Consider the following 20,618-nt stretch of genomic DNA (forward strand, 5'->3'; position numbering starts at 1 on the left):
CGTGTGGGACGTGTACCATTAAATTCGTGTAAATTTCTCGAAATAGTTTAATTAGACGTATTATTAATAGTCGACGATTTCTTACAGGTTGATAAGTTACGTGGACAATAGAGTCACGCTTTTCGGTAAAGTAATACATGTGAGTTATTTTATTTCTCACTACATGAATATTTTAATTTTTTTCAATTAAGAACTATGTCATATAATCCCTTATCGAAATTTTCGATGTTTTATGAATCGTAAATAAGATGGCATAGTTATATCTTTATATATATAGATAAAAATATATAGATTTAAAAACTAGAGAGAACCTCCAAAAACCCTCAAAGCAAAACTTTTGCTTTTATAGTACAGTAGTATAATATGAACGAACCCCGTAAATTTATTTTGGTCATGCACGGGCGACCAGGATTCAGTCGAGTACGGGCGACCCAATCCTTAAAGAGTACTAGGTCCTTATGCGACCCGCGTTTAGTTCTGATCAGATGATACAACCTTTCATGATATTGCTAGTTTCTGTTAGGGTGCACACTCGTTGTTGTGCCAATATGTAGCAGGATCACTTTATTACCTGGCTACTATTGTTATAGATCCCTTATTTGATTTTCATAGATTGGGTTTGATACTTTAAACAATATATCATAAAGATCACTTAAAGTATAAAGTAAAAATTTAAAAAAAAATATCTCAAATAAGTATTAATATTGATTTAAAGTTTATATCAATATTTATAAAGATAAAGATATTTTACGAAAAAAATATTTCATAAAAGAGTTGAATCAAAGTTTGAAATGATTTAAACATCGAGATTTGTCTTAAAATGAACAACCTCGCTAAGCATATAGCTTACGGATTCTACAAAATGTTTCTTTCTCTTTAGGCTAGTGTGGTGTTCCGATATGAAAGACTTAGTGATACGTCGACAAGTGTGAGAAAGAATAAGGTGGGTTCTGCGGCATTAGGATTCCTTCGTGTCATTTAACTAAATTTGGTGTGTAATTTGCATAATTCATATAATATTCTTCTCTAAAGGCTTAATATGTATAATTATGTGTGTTCAACTTGAAATTGAGAAGTTATATCATGTTTAAATAACGAATAATTTAGAAAGATAAAGTATAATTGAATAACTAAAGATAAAGAAATAGAAAAGTGGCACCGTCCTCGATCTCAGTACGATGGGGTTAGGAACGGGCGCCACATTGTATGAGGAGATGATCATACCTTTTCTATACTAAAAAAAGAATATGGCAGGGATATACCCTTCTAACAGTACAAGCATATTTTGAGCTAAGGCCAACCCCATGTGTAGGGGTTGCACGAGACGAAGCTTATAAATGTGAAACACCAAGCAGTGGCCAAGAAGCGATCCTCTATGTTGGTTTATATCTTATGGCACTTCATGTGGGTGGCGTTAAACCAGTTGTATTAGCTCTTGGGGTGGAACAGTTTATAGAGGCAAATAAGGTTACAACTTACTTCAACTGGTTGTTCTTCCGTGTCACAATAGGCGGTATATTTGGTCTCATGTTTATAACTTTATTTGTATAAAAAATTCAGGTATCTATGGCTGCAATAAGAAATGCAAAATTAGTAGTGCCTGATAAAGCACAAGAGTTACATGAGATTTACAACAAGGAAGGGGGACGGAAACTGAAATTCTTCAAAAAAGTGACCACTTCAGGTATACTCTACAACAACTTTCTTATGTATACATGAAATATAAAATCTTTCTTGTATATATGAAATTCCTCACTTTATCAAAACATATATATAGATATTATATAATTAATATAAAGTGGAGTAATTTCCACATAATTAATTTTGCATCTAAATATATATAATATTAATTTCATCTCAGATTCTTGGATCGAGCTGTGATCGTAAGGACTGATATTTCATCGACATCAATCGTTCCTAACCCTTGGAAGCAATACACAATCACACAAGTCGAAGAAACTAAGCACATTATCCGTATGCTTCCTATTATGTTGTGTACGGTTCTCATGAATATATGTTTTGCACAACTGCAAACATTCTCTATCGGACAAGCAAATACAATAGACCGTGATTTGTTTGGTTTTAAAGTTCCCGGAGCATCCATCCATGTCATTCCTATGCTTTTCATGTTAATTTCAATCCCAATTTACGACTGCATACTTGTCCCCTTTGTAAGAAGGTTCACAGGAATTCAAACAGGAATCCGATCTCTTCAATGGATTGGTGTGGTATTACTACTTTCTGCGATTTCAATGGGAATAGCTGGAATTATAGAAACACTCCGCAAAAATGCTGCCATAGAGCAAAATATGGTTAATTCCACTAAAGCTTTGCCCATTAGCTTGTTTTGGCTCTCATTTCAATACGTAATATTTGGGTTTGCAGATATGTTCGCGGTAGTAGGTCTACCAAACTTTCTATACTCTGAGAACCCATCTGGGATGAGAGCCTTGGGCACAGCCATATCATGGTTATCGTTAGGATTATGATACTTTATGAGCTCCATTATGGTACATGTTGTGAATAAAGCTAGCAGTGGATGGTTGGCTAGCAACAAGGTGAATAGAAACAAGCTGAACTATTTCTATTGACTTTTAACTAGAATGAGGTCCTAAATTTTATTTTTTATTTGGCATGTGTCTTTCAATACGAGTATAAGAAAGTGGATGATAAGATAGTGCAGTATTCTAGTGCTATAAATGTAAAAGACAAGGTATAAATGGATACAATATAGTGAGTGTGTCTTACAAAACATGAACCTTTTATTTAATTTTTACAAAATTGCTTCTATCTTATGGTTATTCAATTACAAATTAAATTATTTTAACTCACTCGATACTCGAAATGAACTGTTTAATTTGTCGTATCATTATGTTATTCCTCAAAACCTCCTACTATTTCATTGTAGTGTTATCGAGATACAAATTAATTCATTTGTAATGACAAAATCATAAAAAATTTGTCACTAAAAATCCTTACAATTATAATAGCTTCTTTAAAAGAAAATGCTCAATTTTCTTGGAAATATTTAGAGCTCCGATTCATCTTTTTATGATGTTTTCAAAATTCTCTGCATATTAGTGAATTATGTTATCAGTCTATTTTATAGTTTATTTTGTAGGCATAATTTATTGTTACGCAATTATTTTTTTAGAAAAAATATTATTTTCTGGTACATATCTCTGAAAATTGTCTAGTCAGTAGCCTAAAATTGGGATGAAAAAATTGAAGTAAAATATTGATGATGGAAAATAGATGGCGAAAAAAAATTCCTCCATAAAATAAACTAAAATGTATCCTTTGAATTTTGGACATGATCATATAACTGTGTGAAAAACTAAAAAAAAATAAAAATTAATGATATTTATTCTTTTGTACTTGTTTAGCTAGATCTGATAAAATATCTTCTCTCTAGAGACATGTGAGCTTTCACATTGGATGATTAAATTCAAGTTTATCTTCTTCGGATTGACTTAACATGTTCTTAAATTTATGATATTTCAGATGTGATCTTTTAGAAGTTGTGAATGTGTATATTTAGTGCATATACGTCGAGTAACATTATCATGTATTGTCATTTTTTTTATTATTAAGAAGAGGTAATCAAATTGTATAATATTTTATCGTAGTTAATAAATCAGAGTGGTAGATTGTTGAGATGAATTGTAACACACGTATTTTAATTCAGACGCATATTATAATTAGATATTGCGATTAGCCGTAGTTATTTTTTTTCGCGTAACGATTTTGACGCTATTAATTTAATAAATTAATATTAAAATAGTATAAATTTTAACATATACGAAATGAAAACATCTCATCAATTCACTCTCTTACGACTACAAATATATCACACAAGTGAAAACTATTTGTCAAAAGAAGTATTTATGATTGCCTAAAAAAAACTACTCCATTAGTCAAAATTATACAATCTCCTTGTCGGACAATATTTTCTTATCTTGCTAGTACAAACCACATTTTCAACTTAGTCCCATTGTCAAAAGACTACAATAGATCAGTAGTTGAGCTACTTAGCTAGAGTTCATCAATGTTTTTAATAATTCAATCCTCATTTTTTGAGTGTAAGTATACGCAGACTTGTACCAATACAGAATGCAAAATACAACTTCTGCCGACAAACACAATCCAATTTCAAATTACAACCAGTCTAATTTACAGTCTCAATTACAATAAATTTCAATCCAAAATTCTTCTGTAACAAGCTTACGGAAGATTATACTGTCAAAACTTACGAACGGAGAGAAATCATGGAAAACTAACCTGATTTTTGGACTCTACATGTCGAAATCAATCGGAAGAGACCTATCTCATGGTCGGAGACGGCCGGAATCGTCGGATCGTCGACGAGGCTGAATCGGCGAGAGAAAACGCATATGTCGGTTGGAGAAGACGATTGACTGAACAACCCGATTCAATCAGTATTTATAATTAAACTAATTCAGTTCGAAGTAGTAAATGACTATAATACCCTGATTGTTTTAAAATAATTACGGAAATGACTTAAGCTTACCGATTGAACCGAGGACAGTTAAGTCTTTTACGCGTTTTAAAATTGGTTCAGTCGGTCCAATTAAAAAATCAAACCGTCCAGACCTAGACTGAACCCAAATCTGAACCTATCTTCCACCCAAACTTAAAACAAACCTATTTTAAACCAATCAGAATTTAATATATCTTTCGAAGCTAATAATTACAGTTTTACTGGTCTCGAACCTACCAAATTTTTATAGTAGGTTAAAAATCTTGTTTTGAACTTAATATGTGAAAACTGGAATTTTAAGATAACAAATCTAATTTATTTCGATTTTTGATAAATTAGAGTTAAAAAGATATATTGTTAATGTAATTAATTGTTTTAAAAATTATTTGGAGTAGTAAATCAGTTTAAAATATTATGGAAAGATTAAAGTATATTATTTTACATGATTAAGAATATTGTGCAAATTTTCTAAATATTTTTATGTTATAAAAGTATTTAATTCAATAATTAGATTAAGGAAAAATTGATTTTAGAATATAATTAAAGAAATGTTTTAAAAGTAACTTAGAGTTATTGCGAGAGTGTGACGTGTACGGTTTAATTCATAGTAAATACTAATATGAGTTAAAGATCAAGTCAAATAAAGAAGAACAACAAGTCATTTTATTTATCTTAAAATTTGAAAGTAATGATTTTTATATATCGTTTAGTAGGTAACGAAACTGCGGGCGACATTGGAGAAGTAGCTAAAATCTATTAGCAATTATCGATCTTCATTACTATGAGTAGACTTTTAATTATATAAAGCGTATATTTTTTTATTATGTACTACATGTATAATGTTTGTATATAATATATATAATAACTACCTCGAATTGGTTGTATTATATATATAAATATATATATACGAATGGAGAAATAAATAGATATTTATATATATGTATATATTTTGGGGAAAAATATTATGAATTATATGATAAATAATCATATACATATAATTTGGGAGAAAATATCCGGAAATAATTTTAAATGAATTAAGTGGATAAATATCCTTAAAGATTTATAATAAATTACTATTACATGTATATACATGTGGAAAATTCGGATAAAATACATAAATCGATTTTTGAGTTCGACGAAACTCACGATAGGAATCCACGTTGGTTCTACGGAATGTCTAGAAGGGTTGTCATGGCACGACGCTGGGCTACGGAGGGTATACGGGCCGTAGTTCAGAAGCTCAACTAGAGCCTCGTTGAGGAGTAGTAAGGTCGTTGTTCTAACTAAGGAAACTATACTTTATCGGTCACCGGTAGAGGTTCGATAAGTGGGATAAAGTAGTTACCATATAGTAAAAATAAATAACTTATTTATGATTGTCTGAATTGATTGAAAGTTGATTTTGATTTTAAATACATAAAATTATTTAATATTAAAATCATCGACTCGCCTATCCGACCAGGTAAGATTTTGGTGAATGCATTACATGATAATATTTTCAAATATTATCATGGGTAGCATCTAGAATATATATATATAAGGGAGGAAAAAACTCTCCTATAATTAACGGCCTACTCACGAGATATTATATCTCATAAACGTTGAATAAAATTTTTACAAGTAACGAATAATTGGCAAATACCATTGAGGACTACTATCACATGATCTCATTCGGAGACCGTGATAGATTACTCAACAACCTCGAGCAGAGCATAATAATTATCTTCATTAAATAACTCATCTAGGCGGCACTTGTACCGAAGTGTGTCTTAGACTTAACCTGGCTTTTATTATGGTTATAAACTTATATGTAACTAAAATACTTAATTATGTTTTAATATTTTATGGAGGATATAAATCTCGAATAAAGATTTATTTGCTAAATTGATAAGTATTAAAAATAAAACCCCTGACGCCCCTCGAGTGATCTCCCATCCTTAGAGGGAAATCACGAGAGGGTGTCACATGAAGCATCATGATTAATGTAATGAAAGAATAAATTAAATAAGGATCGTTGACATGGAGGAATCAACGACTGGGATAAATTTAATAAGAATCGATGACATGGGGGAATGAACAACTGGAACACAACTACATGTACCAAGGGATCAATAACCAAAAAGGAAACAGGATTAAATATAGAAAAGAAAACAAATATTGCAATATGTTCCTTGTCAATCAAGCACAATATGGAATAAAAAAGTCGGAGATCGGATCATAAAAACATATCAAATCATATCGTTTGCATTATCAGCTAAGAGTGACGACCAAACTATTGAGGGACTATAAATAGAAGACAGATTTCCAGCCAAAAGATTTTGCACAAACGGAGCACGAGGAATGTAGAGTGACGTCCATTCACTCTACCCTTTAGTTTGTTGCCACAAATTCTCCAGATTCATAGAGTGGAGTATAGAGATCGAGAGTACTAGCCGGCCATGGCTCGTTATTGGTAGGGTCCTAGAATAGGTCGGTCCTAGGTCTAGAATTTACATAGAAGATAATCGAATTACAAACAATAGTCTTGATGTGTGGCTTGTATACGCATCTGAGTAATTCAGGTTATATTACTCTCCCCATTGTAAGCAATTTCTACCATGCCCTTTGGTCCGCAGACGTAGGTGTTGGCTATTTAACGTCGAACCGCGATATATCTTTAATAGAATAAATTTAAAAAAAGTTGATATTTGTTTAGTATTGAATCTCTCACGTTTAATCTCTACTATTCTTACTTTTGTTTAATCTATATTGTGCCAAAAACTACAACGTTTATATGCTCCAACAGTTTGATCTATTCTAAGAGAAAACTATTCTATTCATCTAATCATATTTTACAAGTCTGAGCAGATCTCTATTTGTTTCAGGATTGTTAACACATCCACCAAATCATAACAACTGGTCGAGTCGCTACTCGTTGAGGTGTTACATCTATTTGTCAAATCAACATGCACGTTAACTTAGTATTTATTTGTTTGATTTCTTTGTAAGTCTCCAAACCTCGACACCAGTCTTAGAGAGACTTATCTTTTATACGTCAGTCATTTAAATCAGTTTAACTTCAATAGTTAAGACTAATTCATTCGGTTAAAGTCTCTAAGCCTAAAGCACATTTATTTAGAGAGATCTTTATCACAAACATATCATAGCACGTACATCCCATTAGATCTTTAGATCATCAGATCTATAGATTCACTCATCAACAACTGTTACTGACGAGTCTGATTCAGTGTTCATTTAACTGAGTCGGATCTGAAAGTTCTGGTTCAGTACCAACTCAACTGAATTAGATCAGATAGGCACTAACTCAATATTCTATAGATTGAGTTAGTTCGGCTTGAAAGGCACTAACTCCGGATCTGTACGACTGAGGAAGGACTTATATGTCATCAACTTACTCAACTGAAGTCCATCAGCAGGAACTTAAGAGTCAACTGTAAGTCTAATTCAGTTCCTATTGAACTAACACTTGTTTTATACTACATTTAATTTTTTTGTAAGTTGTAGTTGTTTATAAGTACTAGTTCAGTAGTGTCTGAACAAGTACTAGATTATCTTACATAGTTTATTGTACTCAGAGCTGTCAGTTGATTATTAGTTATAAACTGTCTTAGGCATTGAAGTACTATTGTTTTACACTTATAATACTTGGATTGTTACTTTAGTAGTTTAACTATTTTAATAGTACTAGTTGTTTATCCGTTGTCGTTTAATATCTAGTTTAAGAATAAAATATTATATTTGAGATTGAATTTATCCTTAAGTAGATCATTTGTATATCTTATTGAATCACTTTGATAAAATCGACATATATATAAGTGATTGTCAGATTAGATTTGAATTGTAACTGATTACGTTGCTTTTAAAAATGATTTAATCGAAAAGAGTTAAGACTATTAAATTTCAAAAATACTTGATTTTTTCAGAGACATGTAGAGCTTGGAGTTTGAGTAGAGATGGTAAGAGTTGTTGTAATTTTATTTAAATTAGAAATATTTTATATATGAGAAGACACTTCGAATCGAGAATATTTTTTAAGTGTGTTTTAATTGATTTTGATTTAATTAAAAATAATTAATTTAAACAGTTGTCTTGTTTTCAAAAGATACAACCATTGAAACAATATTTATTTTTCTTCCTTAAATATATGTGCCTTTGATTTCCTTAAACGCATGGAAAACCAATCTATTCCCGATTCTTCTTGTTTTTCATAAAACACATTTGTTTTTCACTTAATCAAATTAATTATAAAAGTGTTCTGCTTATTAAGAGATAGTTCCAAATAACATTGTCCTAGTCTCGTCATTGGTGTGCGACTTATAGACGAGTTGTATCTTGGAGGGAAGACCGTCATACTTATTCCTTGAGCCTCGTCGCAATTGGATATTATCCAGGAAGGACGGAATCTTTCCTTAAGGACAGTGATTACACGCCTCGACTGCATTGATTCTTCCATTACCAAAGGATTATTTATTTCAAGGCCGGAGTCATTTTTCATTATACTGCGACACGTAATTCTTCCAACAAGAGTGACTTCAAAGCATGCAAAACAAGAAGAACAAGGTGGGGGTCCCTAAAGTTAGCACTATGACGATCGAGTCAGCAAGTGAGGGAGAAGAGAGTTTATAGCAAGATATCCGACATAGTTACTCGTATTGTTCGAGGGAGTGATCGGGGAGTACAATTGTTTTCCACAGTAACCTTATGAGGTATTTCGAGAAAATGGTGACTAATGGGGAATGGGAGGAAGTGGAGAAGTATTTAGCAGGGTTTACAAAGGTTGATGATACTCGATGAAGATTTTCTTTGAGATTAGAAAGCAAAAGTACCTCGAAGCACTCGACAAGTAATCTCATTTTTGTTATCAGGCAGTAAGCAACCGCTTGATTATTTGCGTCTGATAAAATTATGATGATTTTTTTATGTACTATTGTCCATTTGAGTTTTTTATTGAGCAGTTTAATGCGAACGTTCTCTTTGCAGGCATGATAATGTACTATTGTCCATTTGAGTTGGGGGAGTCAAATTTAAAGACAATCAGGAACTCAACTGAGCACGCACTTCATGTTGAGGACGTGATTGTAACAAAATCAAAGCTGGAGGAGCTTAAAACTCAATCCTTTAAAGCAATTGATTGGTTGGTTCATAAGGTGAACCGAAAGGTTAATCTTGTGATCAAGGAGAAAGAAGTTGGTAAAATTATCAAAACTCATCTCAGTTTTAACCAAGAAATTGATGAAAATATTGACGAAATCACTGGTACCGGTGAATTTGTCGATGAAAGGAAAGAAGTTGACTTAATTGTCAAAATTCATTCTAGATTGAAACTTGATCACATTGTGATCCAACGAACCAATGAAATTGACAAAATTGACGAAATCGAATTGAAGGAAAGAATTGATTCAGTTGGGACAGAAGTTGGTGTAAAAACCAAAATTCATCTCAATATTAACTCGAAGCTTGAATCAAAGCTGAAATCAAATGAAATTGACGGAAAGATTAGTGGAAATTGTGTGCTTTGCAGGTGGTTCGGCTCAACTTGACCGGACCGGATCGGTTAGCTATGTAAAGAAGTCAAAGGTGGGAGAAGTCAAAATTAGGGTTCTCAATGGAAGCAAAGAAGCTCAAATTCTAGAAGCGATGATGCCTGATTCAAATTGGCAGGGGTTGAGAAGATAGGGTTTCTGATCAAAATCATGAGCAAATTCGATATCGACAGGTTAATTGGTATGAATTTTTATTGTCTCTCCTTTTGCTTTTTTCAGAGTCTATTTTGTCTTAGGATGAAATTGAACATAATGTTGATGAATAAGTAGGCATGGTTTGTACTCACAGCATTGAATTTTGTTGATATCGGCTATTTAATTTGAGTCAGGTTCACAGTCTAGCTCTTAATTTGGGTATTTTAGCATGTCGAGTCCATGAAATAAATTGGAGTCATGTCGAGTAGGGTCAAAAGTCGAATGAAACGATCGACTTGTGACTTCATTCGACTATGTCAACAAGCTCATCACTGGTAAAGATGAAAGCTTACTTAGATGCGTCTTACTTTGTGAGAATATCCAGAAGACTTTGAATGAAATCTCTTTACAATGCTGCTTACAAGAAGCAATAGAAGAAAACAAAAGACAAAGTGAATTACTACTGACTTGAAGAACAAGTAATGTTGAGTATGCCTCAAGAAGAGCCAAAACAGAGCATGTAACTGGGCGATTTGTTCAAACGCAACACAAGGAGTCTATCACAAGACGAAAAGGTGTTTATGCAAGAAAATAAATTACAGTATTAGGTAGTATTTACTTTACCATTTTCACTCTAGTTAACTCTAGTTATTACTGTCGCCTTGTGACAAAAAAAGTAGTTATGCTTTTTGCTTTTCATCATTTTCGAGCCGTTGATGCTCTCATCAAATAGAATAGCGCCAGCTGTTAACATGTTAGGACAAAGAAAAATAGGATTTCGTGAAGATTTCAAGTATTTAAAGACTCTTGTAAGCAGCCACCAAAAATTAATGAAAGCAAAGATATTTTCATTCAAACACTTGTTTATTTACAAAGTTTTATGCTTTCTATCTCTTCTCTCTTGGTTTTGATCTTAATAGATGCTGTAGGAATTGCTCCTATTTGTGTTTATTAGAATGAAATTTTCTTCACTCTCAAACTTTAGCTTTAGGATTGGATTTACAGTTTTGGTTTTGTTATTTTCCATTCAAACTCTTGCGGAGAAGTTGAAACTCTGTTTTTCATTCCGGTAACTACAATAGTACTTAAAACTCGTAATACTGATTTACAACATAGGCCGCTCTTATTGTATTCTTTTTCAACTGCTATCAAAAAAAACCTCTCGAATGGCACATGGAGGTGTCTCTGAGTTTTCATGGGACCTGGTAATTTTTATGATGAAAGTACGTTGAAACGTAATATTTATCAATAAAATCAGTTATCACAAAAATAAATCAAAATTGTATTTGCATGGGTTATTAAAGATTACTTTCCGCGATTTCTTCATAAACATAGTATCCATATCAACCTAGTCGTGAAGTCTGAGACCCGTCTAAATATTTTAAATCAATTATTTCCTCTCTCCCAAAATAGATATAAATATTTGTCTTTAAAATAAATCAAGAAAATAAAGACGAAAGTAGTAAATTTGACGAACACAATATTAGTAAGCATTAGCATATGAGTGATGTATATACAATGCATTATGTAAATATGTGTTGAAACAGTTAGTGGTCAACTTAATTTTAACCTAATTTTGTGTGAGACTGCTCATTATTTTATCCAAAAAATTACCCAAATGCGTTTTACGTATTTTGTAGATGAATGTGGTATAATCACTATAGAATTTGATTTTAAAATAAATTAAAAATTATATGTTGAACTAATTTGTTTAATGTACACATAAATATTATATATACGTGGTAGTGTGGATAAAATGAAAAGAACATGTTTTTTTATTAAAATAATTAAAATTGCAACTATTTTGAAAAAAAAAATATTTAGATTTACATATAATTTGGGATGGAATGAAAAGTTTGATACCAAAATATATTTAATTGCATTGAAAAATAACGAACTCACGACATCTTAATTGAAAATGAAAAAAGACAAGTACTTTTTCATCTTCTAAAAAAGTTTTACAAACATCAACACTTTCAATAGTTTATTCAAAGCCCTGCCTTTAATGACACTCATAAACAACACCATAATATATTAGACAATTCAACTCAAAACATTAATCAAACAAATTAGTTGATCCTTCTGCAATTCTTCCTGATCTCACCATTATTGCCAGTAAGTGGCTTAATATCTCCCATCTTGATCATGGCAGCAACAAAATCAGAAAGTAAACTTTTCGGGGTTGCTGGTGTATGTACGTACGATTGAATCGGTGGAGCCACCATTGAAGAGTTGCTGGTCAGAGTGGAGAAGGCCCTTTTTATTGACTAGATTTCTGTAGTAGTTGTTGTCAAAGTTTGTTGGAGTCTTGAGATCAAGTGGTGCCAAGTTATTGTCTCCTGATCCTGAGGTTTTTGGGCAGTTTGATTTCCTTGTTGATGCAAATGAAGCTTCTATGTTTGTTTCATTGTAGATTCTTGCCCTGAATGACGTGCATCTTGCTTGCCCAATTGTGTGTCCACCTAAACACAAAGTGTCATTTCATTTACATAGACTAAAAAATTATGACATGATTAATTTTTTTTTTACTACTATAATATATATAGTGCATGAAGTAAAACGGATATATAAGATGCAAGAAGTGGAGGGGAAAGCAAAATTGGGAACATAAAAATATTTTCACCTTAAACTACTCAAAACATGGTTACCTGATTGAGGAGGGAAACAATGACAATATGTTTCTTATTACCTGAAAGAGCAACAAGGTCTTGGGTGGAGAGACCGAAAGAATTGAATCTGGAGATTAGCTGGTTCAAGTTCGAAGTAGGAGCAGGATGCTGTTATTAGCTGCAGCTTGGCTTGCAGTTCTAGCATCTCTCCGTCCAAGTTTCACAGACCAATTGGGTCCTCCAAGCTACGGTAATTATAAAAATAATAATTAAACATATATAATTAAGGTTACATTTATCAATTAGAGTCCAAATAAAATAATAAAACATAAGAGGTATGAAATAGAAAAATTAATTCTTGTGTGCGCCGTGTATCATCACTTACAATGACAACAGAGTCTCTAGCCGCAATTGCCAAAACATCAGCACATGACACTCTACCGGGACACACTTTCTCAACTGCTGCCTTAATGTTGTCAATTACGTCAAACCCACGAGCAGAGTTCCGATTAGGAGCTGCATTTTTCTCTCCGGTGAATGTTGATGTGTCGTCGAGTAGAACTGATCCGTCACATCCCTGTCATTTGTATTTTAACGGGTTTAGTTCATTAGCACTAATTAATTAGACAACTATTAAGCATGCATAAATATATGTATGACGAGAAAAATGCAAGAATTGATATGATAAGTAAAAAAGACTATTTGATCCTATTACTAGGTTGGAATTTAATCAATGCTATGCACTCCATCCATTTGACTAAAATGCAATTTTAATGATAATCGATAAATAATAAATTTAATTAGTTAAAAACCGGACCGAAATTTATTTAATAAATTTTTTCCTTTAAGATAAATACTTATATCCTACGTTAATTTTTTTTTTATAATAATATTCTACGTACCTTGGTTGTAATATAACCAACTTTTTTTTTCTGAGAGAGTGTGCATGACAATTAAAACGTGCATGAGGAAATAAAATAATATTGAAAGTAAATAAGTTAATTACGCACATTGACGAAGCAATCATGGAAAAACAAACGAAGTAGAGAAGCGCCCATACGAGCCTCTTTGGAAATAGCAGTTTGCACAGATGATTTCACTGTGGAAAAGAGATTTGGACAAGAAGATGAGTAGAAGTTTGGTGTGAGCTGTGCATAAGCATTTGAAATCCCAAAACATATCACAGCAAGTAAAGCTAGAGTCACAATAACTCCCTTAGAAAACCTTGCCATTGTTATGTCTTTAGAATTCTATAGAAATATTTGGTGCTTGTGAAAATAATGTGACAGATTTTGGCTTTATATATAGTGATTGTATAGGCTTGGCAGGTCACCTAACACGTAGAAATCTTAGTGTGCATGGCATCTTTAATTTTTTACGTTGAACATTGATTTACTTTTAATATAGTACATCATTCAATTAATTTACCTTTAAAGAAAAAAAAAATCATTCATAAAATTAATGTTCTTTTCATATTGGCATCTTACTCCAAATACTTCTTTAGTTAACATATGTACGTATATTCTTTGGGGTCTTCTAAAGTCTTACAATTTAAAATTATGGTATGTGAAATAATTCAAATTTTTGACACCATAATTAAATAATTACTACTGAAGTTTGATAGTATAGTATCTTTTAGAATTATTTGTAGTGAGAAAAAATGTACTAGAATTTAAATAAAATATTTCATAGAAGAATTAATGTAATTAAGGAGTGTAAGATATATTTTCATTGCTGAAGCAAAGATAAATTTAGGCTTCCTAGCGTTACAATAAAAAAAAAAAAAATTTAAGGCTTCCTTCAAGAATCTGTTAAAGTGTTGGTTAAGACGAAAGTGTGATGGATTGGATGGACACGCTTGTGCTTTATTGAAAAATGTACGTGTGTACGCAGAAACATTTGGTTAGTGTAACTATATCCCGAAGACTTTAAGATGTGATTTACTCGGTAAAAAAACTTTCAAAACTTTTGGGTCCCTTCTGAAAAACTTTAGTCGATCTATCACATTAAATTGGCGAGCAATGTAATTTTGACTTTGTTTTTTTTTAAGCTAGGTAAATTTGACTTCATTAAGTTATTTGAAAAAGATAAAGTGACTTACGCGTGCATTGACTTCAACCCAAAATACAACCTTTGTATATCTTTGCTCGAGTTTAAAAAGGAAAATCAAATAATATATCGCTTATTGACATATCAACATCACGCTTGTTTTGAATAATGAGTTTAAAGTTTGTTATTGTTTGCTTAACGATTTATGTGGAACTTAGTGATGAGGTGGTTTTGGACTCATTTTCATGAACTCATTGCACATTCTGACGTTTTACAAACGCCACAAAATACACCTTTCGCTTGGCGTATAAAACCTCACAAAATACGATGAGTTCAAGGAGTCCAGTTTAAATGAGTCCATTTAGCATATCCGGTGATGGAAAGGTTTTCATGTTGATGTTGTGATAGAAATATTAAAAGCCATATCACTGAATTTTGAAAGGGAAAAAAAAAAAAGAAAAAAAAAAAAAAAAAAAAAGGTGAGAAAGAAAGTTATGACCTAATTTTAATTTATTCGTCAAAGTTATTAGAATCTATGTATAAAAAAGAATAGCAAATAAAATATTTTCATTCAAAATTTAGAAAGATCGTTTTAAAGGTCAAAATTATCTGCAGGCAGTTGGTAAGCTACACCTACTTAGAAAACTTTTATAAACTCTGTCGCCATTGAAAATTCTAGACTTCTGAAGTGAGATTCTTATGCATGGTTTTGCGATTGGTGGAGTTCTTTTTTTTAAGATCAAAAGGGGATTGGTGGAGTTAAGGGAAGAAGATGCTTTGTTGACATATCGCGTGTCTGGTTATCAACGGAATTAAATAAAGTTAGTTACATGTCAATTTCGAAGACCTAAGTTTTACTTGTCTAAAAAAAAAAAAAAAAAAAAAAAACATTGTGATATGTATATATCAAATTTTATATCAATCTTTTTTATTATCATTATTATTCCTGTTTTAATGGATAGTTAAAAAATATATAAGAGCGTATATAGTACGACAGACTTAATAATTTATACCAATTAATCAAACCTAGAGATGTTGCTCATATAACCTAAGATGTGCTTATGATACTTCATACTTGTAGACTTAAGGAAGTTGACTCCAAGCCCTTGCTATCCAATTGTCCACAACCGACATCCACCTCTTTTATAGTTTCCCTTTTATAAACATACTTACTTGATGCCCACAAAAATGCACCTAAGTTTATAGTAGATATAACTATAAGGAACCCATAATAATAATCCAAGTGACAACCATTCAAATTATCACCAATCCAACTCTTGTTATTCCCTCTCCCTGTAATTTTATCCACCATTGTGACCAAAAAGCTGTTCAAGAAATTCCCAACTCCTATCCCACTTGTAAAAAATGTCGTGCCAAGGCTTTGCATGTCTTCAGGAGACTGATCATAGAAAAATTCAAGCAATCCAATTGCATTGAACACGTCGGCAATCCCTAACAAGACGTATTGTGGCATCAACCAAAATATGCTCATAGGGACTATCTCTTTAGGACCTAAAATGTGTTCTTTGCTAATGACGTGCATCCGTTTTACTTCGACGGCGTAGGCGATTGCAATGGCTATGACTTGGATCACGAATCCTATTCCGAGCCTCTGTAGAAGCGTGATTCCTCGGGGGTTTCCGGTCTTTCTACGCATGAGCGGGACGAAGTAGCGATCGTACATTGGGACGGAAAGGAGCATTGAGAGGGTAACAAAGCTTCCTAATGAGGCTGCAGGAATTTTGAAGTGTGGGCCTAGGCTTCGGTCCAATGTAGTGCCTTGTTTGACAAACAATGTGTTGATTTGGGCCCATAGAGTGCTTGGAATTAGGGTTACTAGCCATATTAGAGACATTCCGAAAATAAGCTTGGTCCCTTCCACTTGAGTCACCGTGCATGGCGGTGGCGACGAGGAGGTGGCGGCGGTTCTGTTATCTCCTTTCATTGCAGCCCTATCCAAGAACCTGAAAATACAAGTGATCAATCCATCGGTTCGCTAAACTTTGTCCTTGATGTTTAGTAAATTCATTCTTTATTTCTTTGTATATGTTTGGTGACATAATTTGTTGAGAAACAACTAGATCGGCTTGGACTGATCTGACCAGTGACCACTTGTTTTTTTTTTAACATAACTACCTGTTCTTGTTCTGTAGAGAGTAGTGTAATTAACTAATAATAAATATTTGAATAAAATGTCCAATTATTCTGGATTTATCATGGAAGACATTCTATATATGTAATTACAATAATAATGCACATGTATGGAGGGACACTGTACACTCGACTATCGTAATTTACAATAATGTTTGAATAATTATAAACACTTATAAATAGTTTTTATTCGCCAATCTTGCTATTATTATCTTCATCTCAAAAATTATATAATTTAAATAAAAATATATTATATTTTTTATATTATTTTGTTCAAAATATTAGTAATATCTTAAAAAACATATATTCAAAAATAGATGAAATACTATTTTTAGGATGACAAATTCCATTAAATTGAAAAACTTGAGAAATACAAAAAGGTTTTGTTTTTTTTTAAAAAAAAAGACAATGATCGAGGTGGTCTCCGTCACGCACACGTGCTTTCCTATGGATGGTCCTAAAAGCAACATAAGTAACATTGGAATCATACACTACATTTAATTTGATTGGACAAATGTTTAATTGCCCTTTTATAGATTCCTTTCCAACAATAATTTGTAGACCTCGATAATGACTGTAGTAACAATTATATTATACATACGGATTCAATAACTTAAATTTAGATTATGACCCAAATCCACTTTTTTTTTATGCCATCCATTTCGATTTAATTGTAGTTGAAGAGTAGTCTTTTTGTTTCAAATCATATATATTGGTTTGAGGAGGATAGGTGTTATTCATCAATATTGCTCACATTGTTTAACTTAAACTTTTAATTAGACATCTATCTTACTAAGTCTCGTCAGAATTATCAATGAATTAAAATCTAATCATACTATTTAAAAGAGAATTTATATAGAGTTCTGACCTGAAGGTTGGAGTATAATAAACCTGGCGTTCTCCAGTAGTAATGTAATGGCGAGGTTCAAACTCATAAAGCTCTGTTTGGTCGTCAGGTAGCTGTCGGTCCCTATTTTTAAGGGCAGTGACAACAACTTGAATGAGTTGGTTCGCAGGGCTTTTAGTCTTCCTGACTTTATGCCTATAAATAGGTGTCCCCACATAGAATATCAACAACGAAAATATTAGTCCAATTGTAGGTATACCATACCCTAAACCCCATCCTACATTCTCTTGAATGTAAACAAGTCCTATTGTAGCACATAATGCTCCCAAGAATGAGCTGAACATCCACCAATTGAAAAATGAATCTTTTAGCTCTTTCTCATGGGGGTTATAATCGTCGAATTGGTCCGCTCCGAATGTCGATATGTTAGGTTTCGTTCCGCCTGCTCCGATTGCGATTATGTATAGTGATAAGTAGAAGAATGATATTTGCATAGGAGATGCCTTGTTGCAAAGTCCGTTTGTACTGTTGCATGTTGGCTTCAAGGATTTGATTGAAACCGCTAATGTGAGCAACACCATTCCCTATTCAAATACGAATAATAATATAATTTTAATAGCTAGCTAGTGGCTTCTAATTAAAACTGAATATGACGCTTATATTCTTGTGTTTGTGGATCACAGGGAGAACTTTTAACAAGAAAATGACAAATTAAAATTCTCATCGATGACTACAATAGCTTCAAGTTGATTAATTGAGAATTTCAAGTTGCGATCATTTTCAATCAATATAAGCCCTTAAAACACATGGTTTCTGTTACTTTGTGGGACCAGCCTAATTGTGAGTGTACATGTAAAACAAAATCGAGTAGTGTCAACTTTCAAGTCGAATGACATGCTGAGAAGGGAACTGTAACCACCATTAAACTCATGATATCGAAGCAAATTAATTCATGGTGAATGAAATAAAAGTATAAAGAGGCAGAGCTATATCGATCCATAATGGCGCAATAATAAAAAAATTGATCGCTATTCGTTGATGACCCACATGCCAAAACAACAAAACGGATTGGTCATTTGCAGTGACGGACCCTCGTATAAACGGATTGGTCATTTGGTGGTGGGTAAACATGCTTTTCGGGAAAAGGTCATGAGCACAACAAGTGGTGTAAATTCCCTGGAAGACGAAAGATTTTGTGAAGATAACTATCATTACATAAAGAATTAGTTCTAATCATCATCATGACCCAAAAAGATTCATATACTCCTTCCGTTCTATATTAATTGTCAATTTTGACTTTAAAAGTGGATATATAAATTATTCAACAAGTATATTTCATAGAAATAAAATTTGGAGAAAAGGAAAAAAGGAAATATTAAATTTATATAAACATACAAGTTTTTTAAGCGTTTTATTCAACTCTATGGTCACTTTTACTACTCCAAAAAAAAAATAGATCAGGTCACATACTTACCAAGACATAGATTAGAGAAGAAACAGTGAAAGTCCAGAAGCGACCCAAGTAAGTATCGGCAATGTAGGCACCAATAATTGGTGTTATCCAAACAGATCCCGACCAGTTGTTCACATTTCTCACGGAGGAAACGGTGTCTTCGTGAAGTTGTGTTGTTATATAATTCACCAAGTTTGAATATATTCCGTAGAAGGCCATCCTCTCAAATGCTTCGTACCCTGCGTATATTAATCTAATTAATATATATATATTCCTCAAGAGGAGAATATATATAAATATATTTTTGCTTGAAAGAAAAACTGGTTTCTCAAAATTTCATCTTACCAACAAGGAAAGCACAAGCTTTCCATCTTCCGGTTTTAGATGCAAGGACAGGTCGACCGCGGAGATCCACAGTTCCATCTTGAGTAAAGCCTTCCTGGCCTAATTCCATCACTATAATATTGTTGGGAAAGCAATATCTAATATGGCCGGTGAAAGTTTATAATTTATAAGTATGCAAATTAATGCTCCACCCTTGTGCCTTTTTACTAGTGGATGATATGCATATTTATAGCCAACTAGAATATTAGTAATTGGGGTCTAAATAGTCGTTAAGGAGCGTTTCGACAATTCCATGGATTAATTTTTTTTTCATTGTTATTATGTTGCTTATATAGTTTATGGGTCACCTTGAAAAGAATACAATAACAACAAAACAAATTGTCTCAAATCCATCCAATAGAGTCAACTAAATAAATCATCAACAATATTAGTCTAAAGGCATTAATCTCTGACTCACATGCAATGTCAAAAAACATGTTACGATATAATATATATATATATATGGTATATAAAATAATTAAAATAAAATCATGATATCTAAGTACTCGACTATAAACTAGAGAAAAAATAATATAATTTAAGACCACCTTCAATATAAGTTTCTTATAATTTTCTTATATGATACATAAATAATAAAAAATTCTTGTATATATGTATTGGAGTAAGTTTGGAAAGTTTCTTAATTTTCAAATGATTACAAGTGAATTTTTCATATAAAAAACTCACATCTCTCCTATTTGATTGGTCAAAACATTATCTCTCATATTATTTATTTATTCTTAAATAATATTATTAACTTTAAATAAATAATTTATTATATTAAAAATATAAGAAACCTTATTGAATATTCATGTATTGAAATATTTAAGTTTCTTAGTTGATATTTTTTTTTTTACCAAAAAAAATCGTTAAAAAACTCTATTAAAAAATTTGCTCAAAATACTTATCATACCCTGCCGAACAACCTTTAAAATATTACATCATC

At 32.2% G+C, this 20,618-nt stretch overlaps 3 protein-coding genes across 3 annotated transcripts; 1 reads left to right on the forward strand and 2 right to left on the reverse strand.

Annotated features, from left to right (window-relative positions):
- Positions 1-880: 880 nt before the first annotated feature.
- On the forward strand, positions 881-2,489 carry LOC139882449 (protein NRT1/ PTR FAMILY 4.5-like; the record flags this gene model as incomplete). The annotated part of the gene is made up of 4 exons (XM_071866766.1): positions 881-943; positions 1,255-1,467; positions 1,561-1,709; positions 1,862-2,489. Coding segments are annotated over 4 exons (1,053 nt in total), but the record flags the coding sequence as incomplete, so codon positions are not given.
- A 9,759-nt stretch (positions 2,490-12,248) lies between these two features.
- Positions 12,249-14,020, reverse strand: LOC139882447 (peroxidase P7-like). Its single transcript, XM_071866764.1, is given in 6 exon segments — positions 12,249-12,344; positions 12,346-12,641; positions 12,869-12,955; positions 12,958-13,033; positions 13,174-13,365; positions 13,799-14,020. Coding segments are annotated over 6 exon segments (969 nt in total).
- Positions 14,021-15,906: 1,886 nt separating this feature from the next.
- LOC139882445 (protein NRT1/ PTR FAMILY 5.1-like) lies at positions 15,907-19,742 on the reverse strand. Its single transcript, XM_071866763.1, has 4 exons — positions 19,634-19,742; positions 19,310-19,527; positions 17,857-18,419; positions 15,907-16,801 (listed from the first exon to the last, which is right to left on the reverse strand). The coding sequence occupies exons 1-4, from the start codon at positions 19,740-19,742 to the stop codon at positions 15,907-15,909; spliced, it is 1,785 nt and encodes a 594-aa protein (XP_071722864.1).
- Positions 19,743-20,618: the final 876 nt, after the last annotated feature.

The sequence above is a fragment of the Rutidosis leptorrhynchoides genome, unplaced genomic scaffold, assembly GCF_046630445.1.
Source record: "Rutidosis leptorrhynchoides isolate AG116_Rl617_1_P2 unplaced genomic scaffold, CSIRO_AGI_Rlap_v1 contig271, whole genome shotgun sequence".
NCBI lineage: Eukaryota > Viridiplantae > Streptophyta > Magnoliopsida > Asterales > Asteraceae > Rutidosis > Rutidosis leptorrhynchoides.

What these genes read in the sequence shown, in the direction of transcription:
- LOC139882445 (XM_071866763.1), bottom strand. Translation starts at nt 19,742, where the DNA reads ATGGAATTAGGCCAGGAAGGCTTTACTCAAGATGGAACTGTGGATCTC. An exon ending in AGCTTGTGCTTTCCTTGTTG is followed by an intron (nt 19,528 to 19,633) that starts GTAAGATGAAAT and finishes TAATATACGCAG; the next exon opens with GGTACGAAGCATTTGAGAGG. An exon ending in TATTATACTCCAACCTTCAG is followed by an intron (nt 16,802 to 17,856) that starts GTCAGAACTCTA and finishes TTGTATTTTCAG; the next exon opens with GTTCTTGGATAGGGCTGCAA.